Here is a 19,587-nt window from a genome sequence, read left to right as displayed (position 1 = left end):
TCCGTCACTGAAGCAAGCAAGCCTCCTGTTCTCTTCAAGCTGCCTGGCTGCCGGCCGCCATCTTGGTTGGCAGTTAATTTGCATATCACCCTGATTAGCCAATAGGAAGGGTAGCGGAGGTACGGCTAATTACCATGTTTGTCTATTATTAGATAGGATATGAAAAAGTTGAGCAAACCCCATCTGAAAAATGGGTGACGTTAGAAGATTCTTTTGGCAAGTCAGGAACGCTATCATTTATTGTCAGACAGTAGTGACTAAAACAAAGGCACTACCAAAATTAAAGACTCACCAATCATTGATTTATTCTTATTTTGAGGATTTTGTTAGCTGACCTTTGCCCGGCCTTTGGCTGGAACATATAATATATATTGACATTATTTAAACATGTGGATATGGGTGCAAATATTCACATATGTGTGTGTATATGTGATGTGTTTGTAATTTTACAATTTTACAATTTCAGTTATTCAGCAACTTTACCATGCCTCTGCAATTTTTCACATTTCCCCCACAGGTATTTCTGATGAATACATAACGCCGATGTTTAGTTTTTACAAAAGTGTGGCAGAATTGAAAATGACTCAAGAAGAGTATGCTCTGCTTACAGCAATTGTTATTCTCTCTCCAGGTAATTTTGATGTTAGATTTTCATTTTTATGCCATTTGTTCATTTTTCCAGTATAATCATAATAATGTTTATTAAAGAAAATCTGAGAAACACAAAAACAGAAAAAAAATAAAAAGGCCTATAATCCCACTGCTTCAAATTGAATCATGTTAACATTTCAGTGTATTTCTTCTCAGCCTTTCTTCTAAACTTCACTTTCATTCAGTAAATGCATTTTTAATACCTACTATATGCTAAACATGGTTCTAAACATTGGGGAATATAGAAGTAAAGAAACAGGCAGGCCACAGCTGCATGGAGCTTACTACATTCTAGTAGGGTAAGAAAAACAACAGATGAAGAAACAAATAAAAATAATTTGTAGTGATTATTGAGGTGGCAAGTGCTACAAAAATATAAAGATGAGACTATAAGGAGAGAAAGTGGCAGTAGACTGTTATTTTAATTAGTGGTCAAGTAAGGCTTTTTTCAGGGGTTATTAAACAGGAGCCTAAATGAAATTATGTACATACTTTTTAACATAATAGAAAGCATACTGTCTTTTAAATTTTATTTTATTCATTTATTTTTAGCCCATGTCACACCTATCTTAGTTTTTTAAAAAAATATATGTTTTAATTGATTTTTAGAGAGAGAGGGAGAGAGAGAGATAGAAACATTGATAAGAGAGAAACATCATTGATCAGCTGCTTTCTGCAAGGCCCCCCCCGCCCCCCACTGGTGATGGAGCCTGCAACCTGAGCATGTGCCCTGATGGGGAATTGAACCAGTGACTTCTTGGGGGGGAGAGAGAGAGAGAGAGAGAGATGGGAGAGAGACATTGATGTATGAGAGAAACATTGATCAGTTGCCTCCCACACAGGCCCCCACTGGGGATCGAACCTGCAACTTAGGTAAGTGCCCTGACCAGGTATTGAACCCACAACCTTTAGGTGCATGGGATGACACTCCAACCAATTGAGCCACACCATAATGTCTTGTTTTAAAGTACTTTTCTTCAAACATCTTTCCCTATGTCATTAAAAAAAAATTAAAAAATTATACCGGAAAGGTTTATTGTAATGCATGCATCGTATTCCATTGAATCGATGACCAATAATTTACTTAATTTTTGCCATATGTTTGAACATTCAGAATACTTCCAATTTTTTGTTGTTCTAAACAATGTTGAAATGAATACCTCTGTATATGTATTTTTCTATTTTTTGCTTATTTATTTGGGAGTAAGTGATGCCACATTCATAATTTGTGGCCTGAAACCATTCCTGGCTTTGTCTGGAAGGTCATCCAGAAGGTCGTTCTGCTATTCTGCCGTTCGGTTGATTTGCATATTATGCCTTTATTATTATAGATATCAACACATCTCTGCTACTACTGGAATTTCATCACCATACATCTAAAGTTTGGAAATGGAGAAGTGTTTTTTGTTGTTGTTAATCCTCACCCGAGGATATTTTTCCCAATGATTTTTAGAGAGAGTGGAAGTGATGGAGGGGGAGGAGAGAGAGAGATGGGAGAGAGACATTGATGTATGAGAGAAACATTGATCAGTTGCCTCCCACACAGGCCCCCACTGGGGATCGAACCTGCAACTTAGGTAAGTGCCCTGACCAGGTATTGAACCCACAACCTTTAGGTGCATGGGATGACACTCCAACCAATTGAGCCACACCATAATGTCTTGTTTTAAAGTACTTTTCTTCAAACATCTTTCCCTATGTCATTAAAAAAAAATTAAAAAATTATACCGGAAAGGTTTATTGTAATGCATGCATCGTATTCCATTGAATCGATGACCAATAATTTACTTAATTTTTGCCATATGTTTGAACATTCAGAATACTTCCAATTTTTTGTTGTTCTAAACAATGTTGAAATGAATACCTCTGTATATGTATTTTTCTATTTTTTGCTTATTTATTTGGGAGTAAGTGATGCCACATTCATAATTTGTGTCCTGAAACCATTTTATATATGATATTAATTAAGTCAGAAGCTAGTTGTTACTTTGTTGTACCATAACAAATTATAATTAAAAAGAAGAAAAACATTTCTTCTTTTATTGATTTATATTTTTTATTGATTTCAGAGAGAAAGGGAGAGGGAGAGAGATAGAAATATCAATGATGAGAGAGAATCATTGATCAGCTGACTCCTGTATACCCCATACTGGGGAATGAGCCCACAACACGGGCATGTTCCCTGACAAGGAATTGAACCGTGACCTCCTGGTTCATAGGTTGATGTCCAGCCACTGAGCTACATCGGCTAGGCAAGAAGAAAAACATTTTGGCAGTATCTACTAAAATGTTACATGTATAAACCCTACATCCCAAGTTCCAGTCCTTGGGTTATGCCCACCAGAAATGATACTTATGTTCACCATACATGCTACTTTGGGGGCATTAATTGAAAGGGAATTTAGGGAAGGCCTGTAATGTTCTATATCTTGATATAGTTGTGATTATATGAGTACATGTAAGTGAGTGTGTGAAAATTCATCAAGTTGAACACTTCATTTGTACATTTCAGCTGTACAATATGTGTGAGTTACACTTCAAAAAGGTTAGCCTTGTTTTATTGATTTTTTACAGAGAGGAAGGGAGAGGGATAGAGAGTTAGAAACATCGATGAGAGAGAAACATTGATCAGCTGCCTCCTGCACACCTCCTACTGGGGATGTGTGGTACATGCCCTTGACCGGAATCGAACCTGGGACCTTTCAGTCCGCCGGCCGACGCTCTATCCACTGAGCCAAACCGGTTAGGGCAAACCTTCCACTTTTTAACTTTGTTGTTTTATGTTAAACTTCAAAACAGACAGACAATACATAAAGGACAGAGAGGCCGTAGAGAAGCTTCAGGAACCTCTGCTTGACGTGCTGCAGAAGCTGTGCAAGATCCATCAGCCTGAGAACCCCCAGCATTTCGCCTGTCTCCTGGGCCGCCTGACGGAGTTGCGGACATTCAACCACCACCACGCGGAGATGCTGATGTCCTGGCGCGTCAATGACCACAAGTTCACACCGCTTCTCTGCGAAATCTGGGATGTGCAGTGAGGAGCGCCCAGGGGCGGGGCCGGCCCTCTGTTTTCCTCCTGTCATAAAGCCGATGCGAAACTTTTCCTTCATTTCATTTGTGCCTGGTTTCACACAAGAATTTTGACGAATATTTATGCAGTAATTATATAACTTCCACAATTGTAAATACGGGGCTAGGTAGAATGACTTTCTCTACTTGTATTTTACACGGCTTCAGGGAATCTTTTCTTCTAATTGGCATGCCCTGTTTGCCTAACTAAATCGTTACTTCAATTCTATTTGTTGAAATAGGGAAAAATCTCATTTTGCTCTTCATCTTCCCTTATTGCATATATTTTATTAAACAGTTGTGTGCACTTTTGGCAATAAACTGAACATAATGGAAACAGGCTTTTATTTGAGAACAGAAATTGAAAAAATACACAAACTCTTATTTCTTTAAAAGATGAATGACATCCTATTGAGCCCAAGGGGATAAACTACAAAAGGATAAACTCTCACAATACTAATGCTACATTTTTTCATCCCTGGTGAATATTCATTCATTTGTAGTAGCCCTCTGATCATTTCATTTTCTTTGAAGTTCAAAGAGAATAACATGCAGAAAAGTTAATGATTATCATATAAAATATTCCCTAAGCATATTAGTTATGCTTTTAGGGGGACTACTTCCCGTAGTCGGAGTCTTGAGGCAGCATTTACAAATTCAGAGTATGCAGATAGCTCCAGTGATGGGACCGCCCTTTTCTCTATTGAAAGTGCTCACTGTGGGTTTCAGTGCATATAATTAATCATTTTGTTTTGTTTGCTTTTGGAAAACACTCCTTCAGCCTGGTGCACAGCTATTGTATACTTCCCCCCAAAGCAGGAATTAGTTCATTTCCTTCCTTCATTGTTATACTGTTGCATTCTCCCTCCCATTATCCTTTGGTGAATACAATAAAACACCTTCTATAAGTAATGGGCTTATATCTCCCTTTCTCCTGAAGTCAGCCAAAATGGAGCTTGCTTAGCAAGAAAAGGTTTTCCGTTTGTATTACAATACGGCGGCGACCCTGACGTCCTCAAAATAGCCGGTCAGTGGAAAAGGGAGTGAGTTGGGGTTCCATCAGTTGGGTTCCATCTGCTACAACAGCAACAACTTGAATCCTCACTAAGTACAAGATTCTTTCGCTGAACTCCATGGGGGAGTCCAAAGATGATTAAGACACAGTGATTGCCTGGAGGGGCTTACAAAGAAGCACGGAGGAGTGTTGTGTGGACTCAACTGGGAAAGTCACCTGGAAGAGGTGGTGCTTCCCTGGGCTTCGAAGGATGGCCAGGTCTTGCATGGGTCAAAGTAAGAGGGAAGGGTATTTAAAGTGAAAAGGAGGGTCGGGGGGAGGAGCAGGAGCAAAAGGAGGGAGGCGGGGAGTTGTCCAGATGTTAAAAGACCACAAGTAATCTAGGGGAGGGAAAGATAGGATGCACAGTCCCATTCTAAGCCTCAGTCTTACCATTGCAAAATTAAGGCATCAGCACCTGCCATATAAGGAGGTTTAGCTGATGAGTGAAGAGTAAGTGGGAAGTTGCAAGTCCACCAGGGGAGAAAGGACATTTAAAACAGAGAATTAAACTTCTGGAATGCCTGAAGGAGTAGATCCCACTTGGGGAACTGAGTGTGGTGTCCAGCTCACAAGGCATCTGTGGGGAAAGTGGTGGGAAATGAGCTGGAACTGAGGGGCCACTGTGGACATACAGAGTGAGGAGTTGATCCTATTCGTTTGGGTTTATTCAAGTGGTCAAGACCTTATAAGAGCAAATAATAATGCTTCTCATGGGGAAAACTGATTGCGATACAATAAGAAATATATTTTTGGTCTTTGCCCCCAGTTTCTGACATGGAGCATCTAAAACCCTTGGAATTTCCTAAGTGGGTAGGAGCATCTTTCATTATTCTTAACAAGCTCTTTTTGACTATATCTGTGTTTATGCTAATAGGATAACTGTTTGTGGAACTCTGCATGCTTTTGGATGGGAGCTGACTACCAGAGGAACCAACTGTGTTATTAGAGGGCTAGTACTTTCAGCCCCATCCCAGACCTTTTGGGGAGGGGAGAGGAGCCCACAGATGGTGGTCAATCATTAATGATCAATAAAAATATATTTTAAAAAAATATATTTTTTAAAAAAGAGTACTCTGATTTCCTCAGGGAAACCACTCCCTTTCCTTCTCCTAGTGATTCTACTGCAGCTTCAGAACTGGAAATCTGACTCAGGTATAACCAATCAGAGTATCACACATCTTAAGTCATAGTGAATGGTTTAGGATTGGGCAGGTGACCCATTCAGAGCAAATGAGATATTTTGCTTGGAGTATATGTAGGAGGTAGGCAGTATTGATCATTTATTTGTGTGTGTTGTCTTATTGTTCCAAATTCTTTACTCTTTTCCTGCAATGGAATTACATACCCTGGGCACCTTTGCCTGGTGACTTGTGCTGCCTCTCATAAGAGTAAGCAGCATATTGGTCCCAGCCCATAGATGTTGGGCTTGTCCACGTGACTTGCTTCGGGCTGTGGAATGTGGGTGGAAGGGACAGTATGCCAGTTCTGAACTGAGGCCTCAAGGACATCACACGTTTCTACCTGTGCTCTTGCACTTTGCCATCTGCCACGAGAAGAGGATGCCCTGGATGACTGCAAGTCCCAGAATGAGAGACAGAAGGAAGAGACCTAAACCCAGCATACAGCTTGAAGCCGTGCCCTTCCCCTCCACTGTGAGCTAACTTGCAGATCCACAAGCAAGAACAATCAATGTTTATTATTATAAGCCACTGAGAGTTGGGAGTTGTTTATTATATAGCATTATCACAGCAAAATGCTAAATAATATATCCTATTTGTATCCAGATCATTCCTCCCCTTCCCTCTGCTTGTATTGAGGCATGAGGAGGGCTAACCCTGCCTGCATTTTATAGGCCCCCCTGTCAGCTAGGTGTGGTTAGGTTCTGTCAATGGAAGGCATTGGTGGGAGATTAAAGGACAGAAAGGGAAAATCCAGGGTATCCTCGCTCTCTCTGCCCCACATGGCATCTCTGGTAATGACTGACTCTTCTTTTGGGCAAGCCCTACCCTATTGCTGATGCCGCAGCCTTCTGGATTGCTAAGCCCTAGAAGTGTAGTGGCTTCCTCATGTTGCTCATCTCTGGGTTGTCTCATCTGCTCCTGTTTATTGTCTCAGTGCTTTCATCTCTTCTGAAACCAAGTTCCTGTGTTAAATGTCCTCTTTTTGAAGTACCTCACATTTTTTTGGTTAGACTTGAACCTAAGAGAATGTAGAACTTGGAACTGCTGGAAGCCATCTTTGTAACCAGAGGAAATCTGAGCATAAAGCCAATATAAACAGCAGAGCCATTTGAGGCTGCGTTCTGGTTACATGATTCGAAATCTTAGGTTGAGCTTTGCCTAAAGCTAGAGAGTTCTATCTAGCGATTTCAATTACATGAGCCAATTATTCCCCTTTTCCACAAATGAATTTGAGAATGTTTTCCTATCATATATAACTAAAAAAATCTTATCTCTTAAAGGGACACTCTTGTTGGATTTAGGGCCTACCCTAGTCCAATATGATCTCATCTGAATCCTTTCATTATATCTGCAAAGATCTTATTTCCCAATAAGGTCACATTCTAAAGTTCCAAATGAACATGAATTCTGGAGGTGGTACTATTCAACCCACCACATACCTAATATTTTAGTATTAATAACAACGGTTACATAAAATTGTATATAATTGAATTATTTATATTTGTCAATGTATATTGGTAACATTCTTTTAAGATAGAGCTTAGTATTGTTTTTAATGTAGCTGGTTCTCAGCAGATTATCTGCTGAGTGAGTAGCTTAATTGTGAATTAATCAAGATTTCTATTGCCCCCAAACTTCATCTAGTATATTATCCAATGCACAATCCATAGATTGACATTCAGTACTGTAAAAGCATTAAAAACAGCAACAGTAACCACAAAAGGCAGAACAAAACAACTAATAAACCAAAAGCAAAAATAAAAAATCTCCAGCTATGGTATATTTTAAACAATGGAGCATTCCTGTAGGACTGTGAAAGAGCCAAATCATATTTCAATATCCACAGGGTATATGAGAGAGTCTCTACTGTATTCTGTAGAGAGGTTTAGTCAGATGAATTATTATTCCTAATGTAATAACTTAAAATGTAGATTTCCAAGCCCAATACTTATTAAAGTGGGGTACATCTACACAATTCTGGGAAAGACAGAACTGATAGACTTTGTCATCTGATGGAAGCAAACTGCAAAGCTCATTCTGCATGTTACGACAACTATGTCAATTTCAAGTAAAGTGAGAATCTCTGAAATATGGTTATTAACCTAACCACCAATTAGAAAATCTACACATGAAAGTAGATTGCAAGCTCATTAAGTGGAGCCCTCAATTACTAATTGCAGTGTTTAAATCAAGGTAGGTAAGATGGTGAATGCACATAGGGAGTGGGTTACTAACTGGGAATTAATGTAAAAGTGAGGTTGGGAAAGCAACAAGAACAGTTTTTCTTTTTTATAAGATAAGAAAAGCAACAACAATCAAAGAACTCCTCACCCAATCCCCACATTTAATGAGAAGAAGATGGGCTTAGAAAGAAGCAACTTGCATACACTGGCTATGGATTCACTTTCCAACATAATCTATAATAATAAAAGCATAATATGCTAATTAGACCAGACGTCCTTCTGCATGTCCTTCCAGACTAAGCTAGGGCTGCAAGGGAAACCTGGGTCCCAGGTGCCAGAGAAAAGCTGGTGCCAGCAGCTGGGGAAGGAAGGCCTACTCTTGTACAAATTTTGTGCATTGGGCCTCTAGTATCTTATATCTGTATAAGGAAGAAAAGTTATCAAAAAAACCAAACAAAGAGAATAAAAAGTAAGCAACCATAAAATATACTGCTGCCAAAGTTTCAGTAAATGGTTTAGAAATATTAAGTGGTGTGTGTGTGTGTGTGTGTGTGTGTGTGTGTGAGAGAGAGAGAGAGAGAGAATAGAGACACAGAAAGAGAATATTTATGTATATACCTCATATAGCATAGTTTCAAATGTTTAGGCACATTATTTGCATGTAAGAAACAATAAAGAATCTGTTAACTAATGACTCATCCAACAAGATCTATATAACAAAACTAGAGGCCCAGTGCACAAATTTCATGCATGGGTAGGGTTCCTAGGCCTGGCCAGCTATCAGGGCCAATTGGGGCCTTCCGGCTGCCGGCCAGGGCCTTCCTTCCTTCTGTGCCACCCCTTCCCTGGTGGTCAGCACACATCATAGCAAGTGATCGAACTCCTGGTCTCCCAGTCGAACTCCTGAGGGGACACTGCATATTAGCCTTATATATATATATAGATATACTTACTTAAAACACACACACACATACATTTTTATTGATTTCAGAGAGGAAGGTTTTAAATAGAAACACCTTAAAACAGGTTGATTTGAACAACAGTCCTGTAAAAATTGATCTATCAATTTTTAGATAATCATGAACAGCAAAGTGCTCTGGGACAACTGTTGGGCATCAGGTTCAATTAAAACTTATATGTCAACCTTTGATGACCATCTTCACCCACCCACCCCAAAAGATAAGTTCTGTGAGAGCAGGACACCTGTGCTTAGGGTGAGTCTGGTGAAGAACAAGTGCTCAAATAGTATTTGCTGGATTGATTTCTCAAATGTGTATCTCTTGCACAAATCAATCAGCTGCAGACCTAACCCTCCAACTAGCTTCTGAATATCTCTACCTACATGTTCCTCTATACTTGAAACTGAATACACCCCAAAGCAAAATGCATTATTTTTCCCCCAAAGTTGTTTTCTCTGTATTCCTCAGATGGGTATCACTGTCACCTGGTAGCCAAGTACTGACACGTCAGCCTCTTCGGTTTCTCCAGACACTTCTTCCTCACCATCCCTTCTGAGCTAGTTTAGGTAACTGTCATCTTTTAATTTATAGAATTGCTGTCGGTCTTACTCCTTTCTTCAAAAACCCTTGAAAATGATTTTTTTTTTCTAAAACACAAACCTGTTCCTACCAGTCGCTCCTTATAATCAATTCCAATTGCCTATAAGAAAGAATCTAAACTCCTTAGCACTTACTGGGACTTTCATCTGTGTCTACTCCTCTAGCCTCATCTGTCTCCCTGATCCCCAAACTTTAGTCATTCATGACGACTATTCCCAGAACACCCTGGGCCTCTCATCTCTCATCTCTGGAACCTTGTTGTTCTGCCTGGAAAGCACTCCTTACTCCCAATTATCCTTCCTCTTGGAAGATTCCTATCCACCCTGCAAAATTCAACTTCTTTCAAACCTCTGACGGTCCCCTCCATGGTTGTTAGGGGTTCCTTCTCTCACAGACCTCCAGACTTCCACTGAGCACTTTGAAAGCAGAACTATCTTCTTCATTTTAGTCTCTTCGACAAGCAAGAGCACTTCCTCATTGTTTTTGACAAGTGAATGAATAAATGCACGCGTGAGAGACCATCATTCCAGGTCAATCCCCACGCTTTGCAGACGGGGAAATGGAGTCCCAGAGAGGTGACAGGACTTGACAAAATTGAACTAACAAGCAGAGAAGTGCCAGGACTCCAGGTTTTTGTCCTTTGCTTTTTTTTTTTTTTTGGCTTTTTGGGCAATTAACAAGCCACATTTACAGTTATGACAGATCTATCTATTGTTCCATTAAGTCCAATCTCTGCTTTAAGTCACCCCTCAGAGCTAGTAAGCATATCTCATTGGGTTGAGCTTAACTTTTCTCCCCCGGCTCTTGCGTTTTCTGAAGGAAGTGCCGACATCCCCTTTTTGATTTTGGTTGTGGCCTGAGTTACAGGATCCCTTCCCTTCATCTGCCACCCTTCCCCGTGGGAGAAGAGGGGCCTCTCTCTGAAAGGTTTCTACTGGGACGCCCATTCCTGCCGGGTGACAGTTCCTCTCCGGAAACCAAGGCGCCCACGGTGCAGCCAGATCGGGAGTTGAGTTAAGGTTGGGAGGGGCTCTTCGCTGATCCGGAGGAAACTCGGGACCACGCCCTCAACACCCGGGGCGACATTCCAGGATGGGAGGCTGATTCAACCCTCCTGCCTATGGGGACGAGTGGGCGGGATTGCTGCCGTCGCCAAGGGGCCAGATGGGGGGGCTTGTGCTGCAAACCCAACCAGTCCTTCGGGCGAAAGAGAGGCGTGGACGCTGAGGTCGCCAGCTTCCAAACGCCCCCTGCGGACTCAGAGGCGCGCGCAAGTCTCGTGCTCCCGGGGCTCTGGGGGCGGGGCCTGCAGCCACGCCCACGTCCCGCCCTCTGATTGGTCCCTTCGAAACAGGCGGCGGCGGCGGTTGGTCAGGGGCGTGCCGGCGCCGCACTGATTGAGCCGAGATGTCGCCCCGCTGCGTGCAGTGACCCTCCTGCGGCGGTGCTGGTGAGTATGTCCCTGTTCGCCTTCTCTTTTCCGCGCGAACTTGGACTCGCCCCGCTCGGGCCTGCCGGGCCTCAGCCTACGGGCTCGAGGCATCCCCCGCGCTCAGCCTAGTCCCAGCGGCGGGTAGGATGCGACCCCTAAACTGGGAAGCCAAGACGCTCTGCGATTGGCCGGCTGCGGGAGTCGCGTGCTCGGATTGGCTCCTGGCGCCGTCAAGGTGACGTTAGCCCTGCCTTTACCTGCCTCCTTTGGTGCGGTGCGAGGGTCAACAGGTGTGCTAGTGTGAGGAAGAGGTATCGAGCAGCCGCCACTTTTTAAAATATTTGTATTTTTATTGATTTCAGAGAGGAAGGGAGAGGGAGAAGGGATAGAAACATTTACGATGAGAAAGAATCACTGGCCGGCAGCCTCCTGTACGCCCCACATCGGGGATGGAGCGGGCAACCTGGGCTTGTGCCCTGACCGGGAATCCAACCCTGACCTTCTGGTTCATAGGTCGAAGCTCAACCTCGGAGCCAGCCCGGCAGGGAGAGCCACTACCGCTTCTGCTTTAGAATCTAAACAGGGGTCAGAGCTTGGAGCTATCTTAGGGCTTCCAGGGGGCACCCCCACTCCCCAGCGCTTAGCACATTTAGAGTCACTTGATGCCTCCACATCACGCTCTGGAAGAACTGATGAAGTCACAGGCTTTGCAAAGAGAACCATGCATCATTTCCCCTTCACTCCCTTCCCTATTTGTCCCCCGCAGTCCCTACAAGGCCCTCATCTCTCAGCTGTGCCTGTAGATCGCCTTGGAAATGGGAGGAAAGTTTTGGAGGGTTAACTACTCATCTTTTTGTACCAAGGGATTGAATCATACGGATTTAGAGTGCTCCCCTGTGATGCATGGTGGAGAAGTAGATGGAATCGTTACTAAGTGAAGAGATGTTTGTTTTTGCAGGCCCCGTCTAAGCCAGTTTGGGTTTTGCTTGTTTGTGTGGAGAGTGCTAATAACTACTGTCTCCAGATAAGCAGTTTTTTGAACTGTCATCTGATCATTTCTCTTGTACTTAAATGATTAGGAATTGGAATTCTTGCCAGCTCACACTCCCTCTGGGAGGAGATTGGAATGGATTTGAATGAAGAAGTGGAAACTCTGGTGATAATCTTCTGGAGTAGATGCATGTCTGTCTGACTCATTTGCTTAAAAAACTCATTAAAATCCAAGGTGCAGCCCTGTCCGGGAGGCTCAGTTGGTTGGAGCATCAGTCAGGTACACCAAAGGGTTGTACCTGATTCCTGTCAGGGCACATACCTAGGTTTTGGGTTCTAGTCCCCAAAACCCATTGATGTTTCTCTCTCTCTCTCTCTCTCTCTCTCTCTCTCTCTCTCTCTTTCTCTCTCCATATCCTCCAGTGAGAATGAAGAAAACCCCACAGTGTGCAATGAGTAGTAGACATCTCTGCCCCAGCCAGTTTGTTCAGTGGTTAGAGCATGGGCCTGCAGACCATAAGGTCCTGGGTTCGATTCATTTCAAGGGCATGTACCTTGATTGTAGGCTCCTCCCCGGAGCCCCATGTCGGAGGCAACCAGTCGATGTGTTTCTCTCACATCGATGTTTCTCTCTGTCTTTCCTTCTCTCTTAAACTCTCCCTAAAAGTCAATTGGAAAATATCCTCGGTTGAAGATTAAAATAATAATAACAAATAATAATACATAAATAATAGTAGGTGTCTATGCTATTTTGAGATTGAAAGTAATACTGTTTCTTTTTAGTTTAGCAGAGTTGTATGTGGGTTCTGAAATCAGACTTTCCTATGTGTGTGAATTTAGCAAGTTATTTAATCTTTCTAAACCTAAATTTCCTACTCTGTAAAGGACTGTTACTTATAGATCCTACCTTATTGATGCAAGGGCTGTTCTGAGGATTAAATGAAATAATCTACATAACTAGTTCAGTACAATGCCTGACACACAGGTATCATTATTTCTGTGCTGTTTAATTTATGTTACATGTTTCAGGTTTTCAGTCAGTTGGAGCATCAGTCAGGTACACCAAAGGGTTGTACCTGATTCCTGTCAGGGCACATACCTAGGTTTTGGGTTCTAGTCCCCAAAACCCATTGATGTTTCTCTCTCTCTCTCTCCTCTCCAAAGGGCGGAGAGGAGCAGAGGTGAAGGCAGTGCAGAGGTATGATAGTTATCATTCACTGATTAGTACATGCAAGACACTTCAATAGTATCTGGCACATACTAAACATTCATGATTATCAAATACATTATTACCTGGAATGTACCAAGTACGATGTGCTTTACTTACATTATTGTTAAACCTCGTAGTAATCCTGCACTGTAGTTGGTGTTACCTCATTTGTTATCGGTGAGGAAACTGAAGCTCAGAATTAAACCTCGTAGTAATCCTGCACTGTAGTTGGTGTTATTTATTATCGGTGAGGAAACTGAAGCTCAGAGAAGGGACATAACCTACTAAGTAAGGTCCATCAGAATTCGGTCCAGACTGCCTCACTCAAACATCTAGCTTCTTTTTTGTATCATACTGCCCTTGCATTTATATTCCCAGTATTAGGCAAACTTCTCTGCACAGAGTTGTTTGTGGGTTCATTTCTGCTATATGGGTTTATTTTGAAACTTCATTAATTAAAAATAAGAAATAACTTGTGATGGTAAATCAAAGTGTGTGATAAGAGAATAATGTCAACAATATACATGCTATTACTAAAAAAACTAAATGAGCCCCGTGATGTTTGGAGAATTGGTCAGTTCAGAAATAATGTTTCCTAATTTATATTTTTGCAAAAACATTTAGTTTTTGCTTATTCACTGTATTTTTACTAAACAGCACTCCTCCATTATCTTTTTCCCCCCCATGAATCTTAATTTAAATTTGGAGATAAGAAAGTTCAGTTAAATACGTTATTACCTAGAATGTACTGGGTACGATGTGCTTTACTTATATTGTTGTTAAAAATTTTTTCAAGCTAACTGTTGATGAGGGAAATAAGGAAATAAGGTTACTATATATTATGATATTGTAATTTCTTATAGTAACATGTCTGTGTATATATGCTGCTCTGTGTATGTTTTACTTCCTATTTTTGCTTTCTCTACTTTGGTATCAGATATACCTTTATATACCAAATGAACCATGTGATGTACATAGGATTTGAGAAAATAGGAAACTTGAGTCTGTCAGTTGTCTCAGTTTCCCTACTTTTAATTGAAATTTAACTGCCTTAGATAAATGCCTCAGAAGTAATGTTTACAAGATACAGACAATAATTATAATTATATTTCTTTAGTGTTTCTTCTAAAAACTAAAAAGATTTTTTATATTATTACATTGTTACAAAGTAGGTTATTTTAACAGAAAATTACCATGTATTTCCTAAATGAATTACTAATTTCCAAGAATGTAATAAAATGTAGCAGATATGCTAAATGCAATTCATCTTTGATGATGAAAGCTCCATAGGAATTTACAGTATTATGACCATTATATGCTGGATATTGCTGAAGGGCTGACTGTTAGAGACTTCTTCCTATTGTCACACAGCATAAACTTTTCTGTAAGAAAGTATAATATTAGCTATGGTGAAGGGCTCACTTTATATAGTTTTAAACATAATGACTTTTGTTTTCCGTTGATAAATGACTTGTTAATATTTTAGATTTCACCCAAAAAATTGGCTGGTGAAAAAATTGTTTATGTTAAAAAGTTTTTCTTTTTACACACACACACACACACACACACACACACACACACACAATTTAGAAAACATTGTGACCTCAATAATATAATTATAATTACTTGTGGTTGCATAAGGTATAATAAATATCTTTCCAGATTAGTAGAGGAAGCTGTATCATATAGTCTTTCAAGTGGCTAATTCCTGTATGAATGTCCCATAAATTATTTGAGCAGTTTCCTGTTAATAGACACTTAGTATTGTTTTTCCATGTCTTTGTATTAGTGTCTCTGCGTTTTTGTTTTCCATAAAGTCTTTTAGTCTGTCATATATAATGGCAAACTGATTTTAAGTTCTTTAAAAATTTTTGCATCCCACAAAATTTTATGACAAATTGATAATTCTGTCTAATATAAAATTAAGTTATTCAGGTTGAATCTCTGCCAAACATTGAAAGGAAAATTTCAAATAAAAAAACTAAGACTCCCAACAAATGAACAGTTTATATCTTTTTCAAGTAATGTGTGATGTTTTATTAAACTGTGAGAATCTTACTTCTTTCTCTTCAAAGTCTTTATTTGGCTTTGGAAGCTGTCTTTCTCTTAAATAAATATACCACATATTTATATCATTGTTTTATATTCCTTTTAGTAATAACTACAACATTTATTATATTTAGGAGTAATTTCAGCACTGATTTCTACATAGAAATAGAAGAAATGGAGACTGTTACTCCCTCAAGGACCTTATTTTAAAAAGTATAGAGTACAGTAGAATTGAAGCATATATCACTATATAACCTAAATTGAGGAGTGGATTCAGGGACACTTTTAAAGGAACTGAATCTGAAGGATAGGTAGCAGTGAGTCTGAAAGAAGAGGAAGCAGGGAGTGTTCCATGTAGATGGATCAGCTTGTGCTTGAAGGGTAAGAAGTTCATATGGTGGGAGTGTAAGGGTCAAGAGATGAGTTTGGAAGGGAGTCCTGTAAGGCTTTATTTGCTTTGTTAATGAGTTTGGACTTTATCCGAAAGGCAGGGAAGAGCCATCAGGGGTTTTAAGCAGGAGAGTAAACAACATGTCCTCAGATGGGTGTTTGTGAAGGTCACTCTGGCTGTAGTACATGGAAAACAGTTGGAAGCTTGCAAGGCTGAAGAAAGGGTGCCTGGTTGGAGTCTGTTTCAGTAAACTTGGGAAAAGATGATGGTGGCTTGAACAGAAGAGTGGCTAGAGGTATTGAAGAGAAAATTTAGAAATAAAAGTTAACAAGATATGGTCATTGATTGTTTTGGATGGGAACCCAGGAGGAGGAAGTAGAGGTGTGAGCTAGGAAGGAATCAAGGATGACCTGGTAACTCCGTGAATCTTGATGTCATTTCCTGAGAAACTAAATACAGGAAACCTTAGTAAATATTTAAGTGAGTGAATGAATGTAAAAATGATCTTAAATATACAAAGTCAGGGGCATTTGGTGGTGGTGATGGTGGTGATAATAGCAAATACATGGCACTCATAATGTGTTTTACCTATAAATTTTGCATTTTTTTTTAAAGCATGCTGTATAAAACTGGTGCCCTTTTTCTTATAATTTCAACATGCTGGGCTTGCTGATACCTATTGCTTTCTCTAGTTTGGGTCAAATGTCTTGACCCTCTGGGCAAATCTTCCTTTCTTCACTTAAGTAGTGTGTTAGTTTCCCTTTATTGCTAGAACAAATAACCACAAACTTAGCAATTTAAAGTAGCACACATTTATTATCTTACTAGAGGTGGGAGGCACAGGATTCATGCATTGGTGGGGGGTGTGGCCTGCAGGGATGGGCCCTCTGTGGGAGCACTGCTCATCCAGGTCATTTATTATCTTACTAGAGGTGGGAGGCACAGGATTCATACATTGGTAGGGGGCGTGGCCTGCAGGGATGGGCCCACTGTGGGAGCATTGCCCATCCCGGTCAGCTGAGTGGCTGCAGCAGGAGCAGCCCTGTGGGAGCACACTGACCACCAGGGGGCAGCTCCTGCATTGAGCGTCTGCCCCTTGATGGTCAGTGCTCGTCATAGTGACTGGTCGACCAGTCGTTCTGCTGTTTGGTTGCTGGGCTTTTATATATATAGACAGTTTGGGCAAACAAAAATCTGAAATGAGCTGAAAAGGAGGCGTTGGTCAGGCTGTCTTGTTTCTGGAGGCTCCAGTGGGGAGTCCATTCTTGCCTTTCTCCAGCTTCTAGAGGGCACCTGCATTCTTTGGCTCCTCCCCATCTTCCAAGCCAGCAGTGTAACCCTCAAATTCATGTCTCACTATCCTCCCAATTAGGATGTGGGTATTTAAAGCTTCTACTTTTATTTCTAACCATATTTATTTTGATGTTAGTAAAAGAAGTTTTCCAAATTACATTTAATGATTTCTGAGCATTATTTGCCTTGTTTTCTTATCTCTTTAGTTTGATAAATTATAAAATATGAACTATAATTATGTCTCATCATAGTATTAATTATAACATCTAGCATTTGTTAAGTGCTAGCTATGTGCCAGGTCCTTTATTTGTATCATTTCATATAATCATTGTAACAGCCACACGAGGGAGGAGGTGGTGTCCCATTTTACAAATGGGAACACTGAGGCTCAGAGAAGTTAGCTGTCCCAAGGTCCTATAGCTAATACTTGCTAGAGCTGGAATTTGCATCAGATGTTTCTGCTAGTTTCTACTACCACAGTGGGGCCTTTATGGTGAGTACACATAAAAATATATGAAATATGTTTGGTATGGATATAACATTTCTATTTTCTCTGTTAGGCAATTAGGAAATAAGTGAAAAATTTAAAGCTGAGAAAGTTGTTCTTTTTTGTTTCCTGAATACATCAGGGATGAGGATATCTTCAACTATTTTCTCTAATGGAAGCATTAAAAAATGATAAAATGTTTTTCTTTGACATTTAGAAAGACATATATTATAACACCTATGTCCTCACCACTTACCCTGTCATAGAATCGTACCAGTACTGTTGAAAGGCCTCTGTGCATTCCTCCCTGAGCTCATCTTCCTCGTCTCCTCAGTAGTAGCCTCTATTCCTGCCTTGGCACTTGCCGTATCCTTGCAGCTTATGTATCTTGGCAGTGATCTGGTGGCTGAGTGCTGAATGTACTAGTATTTGTGTTGCAGTGGTGCTCATGTTACTATTTTTCTGAAGAAACCTTCCCACGTTTTTTGCCATTTTTTTCTAAACTGATCTCCGATTTATACCAGCACTGAGACATGCCACCTCGTGCTCTCCCCACTGTATCTTATAATGTGGGTGAGGAATAAAAATGTACTCAGTTTCAGAGCCTACAGCTATGGGACAAAGGATCAGTTCAACAGGTTGGCATTTTCTTCCACCATGATCTGGAGTCAGATTGGTATAAAGAGCCTACCATAAGTAATCTTGAGGGCCTCATGACTGAAACTTTTTAAGATGAGTGGGTTAGGCCCAAATTCAGTTAGGTTTCAGGTGGATGAGCACATGCTGTGTCCCTAACATTTCCCTCAGGTTTCAAAATCAAGTGTAGTAGTCTTCACTTATGTTGTCTATGGAAGCTCCTTATCTTGTGAGAGATTCCCAGCAGGGTCAGAGTATATATAGTTTGTACTTGGTCATGGTCATGTGAGAGGTCTTTTCCCCCCAAAGCGACTTCCTCAAGTTGGCAAAGACTTGAATAGGCTTTTGGAAAAGGACAGAGACAAGAGACATGCCACCTCGTGCTCTCCCCACTGTATCTTATAATGTGGGTGAGGAATAAAAATGTACTCAGTTTCAGAGCCTACAGCTATGGGACAAAGGATCAGTTCAACAGGTTGGCATTTTCTTCCACCATGATCTGGAGTCATATTGGTATAAAGAGCCTACCATAAGCAATCTTGAGGGCCTCAGGCTGAAACTTTTTAAGATGAGTGGGTTAGGCCCAAATCCAGTTAGGTTTCAGGTGGATGAGCATATTCCGTGTCCCTAACATTTCCCTCCGGTTTCAAAACCAAGTGTAGTAGTCTTCACTTATGTTGTCTACGGAAGCTCTTTGTCTTGTGAGAGATTCCCAGCAGGGTCAGAGTATAGTTTGTACTTGGTCATGGTCATGTGAGAGGTCTTTTCCCCCCAAAGCGACTTCCTCAAGTTGGCAAAGACTTGAATAGGCTTTTGGAAAAGGACAGAGACAAAAACAGGAACAAAATAAAGCCAATAAGTTGCTAGTTAATATGTAGCTTCAAAAACAAAATGTTTCTATTTGAGAATGATTGATTTATGGGAAAAAGTAGACACCAGGACTTTCAGGGAAGAGAGGAAAATAGGTAATAAAACCAGTGAGAAGCAATCAAGAATTGATTGTGGTGCAGATTGAGGACTGGGACTATAGGAAAGATGCTACTCTTGGGACTAAATGCCTGAGACACATGATAGTTTATAAAGAGAACTAGAGGCCTGGTGCACGAAATTCGTGCACGTGTGTGTGTGTGTGTGTGTGTGTGTGTGTGTGTGTCCCTCAGCCCAGCCTGCACCCTCTTCACCCTTTCCAATCTGGGACCCCTCGAGGGATGTCCGACTGCCTGTTTACAGTCAGACATCCCTCTCACAATCCAGGACCTGTCTCTCCCAACCGCTCGCCTGCCTGCCTGCCTGATTGTCCCTAACCGCTTCTGCCTGCCAGCCTGATCACCCCCTAACCACTCCCCTGCCAGCCTGATTGATGCCTAACTGCTCCCCTGCCAGCCCGATTGCCCCTAAC

General features: G+C 41.0%; 2 protein-coding genes across 7 annotated transcripts in view; both read left to right on the top strand.

The window, feature by feature from the left end:
- Nucleotides 1-4,648, top strand: part of NR1H4 (nuclear receptor subfamily 1, group H, member 4) — a 59,281-nt gene extending 54,633 nt beyond the window's left edge. For 3 of the 5 annotated variants that reach the window (XM_014530058.1, XM_014530057.1, XM_014530059.1), the window contains exons 9-10: nt 518-631; nt 3,451-4,648. In XM_014530058.1, the coding sequence (XP_014385544.1) occupies nt 518-631; nt 3,451-3,689 (353 nt within the window). In that variant the 3' untranslated portion in view covers nt 3,690-4,648. The remainder of the gene's footprint in view (nt 1-517; nt 632-3,450) is intronic. The other 2 variants (XM_005882342.2, XM_005882343.2) reach the window with 1 other exon arrangement.
- Nucleotides 4,649-11,070: 6,422 nt separating this feature from the next.
- Nucleotides 11,071-19,587, top strand: part of GAS2L3 (growth arrest-specific 2 like 3) — a 30,658-nt gene continuing 22,141 nt past the window's right edge. Inside the window, exon 1 of one of the 2 annotated variants that reach the window (XM_005882341.2) lies at nt 11,071-11,150. The gene's annotated coding sequence lies outside the window, so the exon portion shown is untranslated. Of the gene's footprint in view, nt 11,151-13,277; nt 13,321-19,587 lie in introns of those variants that run through there. The other variant, XM_014530060.1, reaches the window with a different exon arrangement.

The sequence above is a fragment of the Myotis brandtii genome, unplaced genomic scaffold (genome assembly GCF_000412655.1).
Source record: "Myotis brandtii unplaced genomic scaffold, ASM41265v1 scaffold708, whole genome shotgun sequence".
Classification (NCBI taxonomy): Eukaryota; Metazoa; Chordata; class Mammalia; order Chiroptera; family Vespertilionidae; genus Myotis; species Myotis brandtii.
The sequence above is the reverse complement of the archived record's forward strand: the minus strand, read 5'-3'. Positions and strand labels throughout refer to the sequence as shown.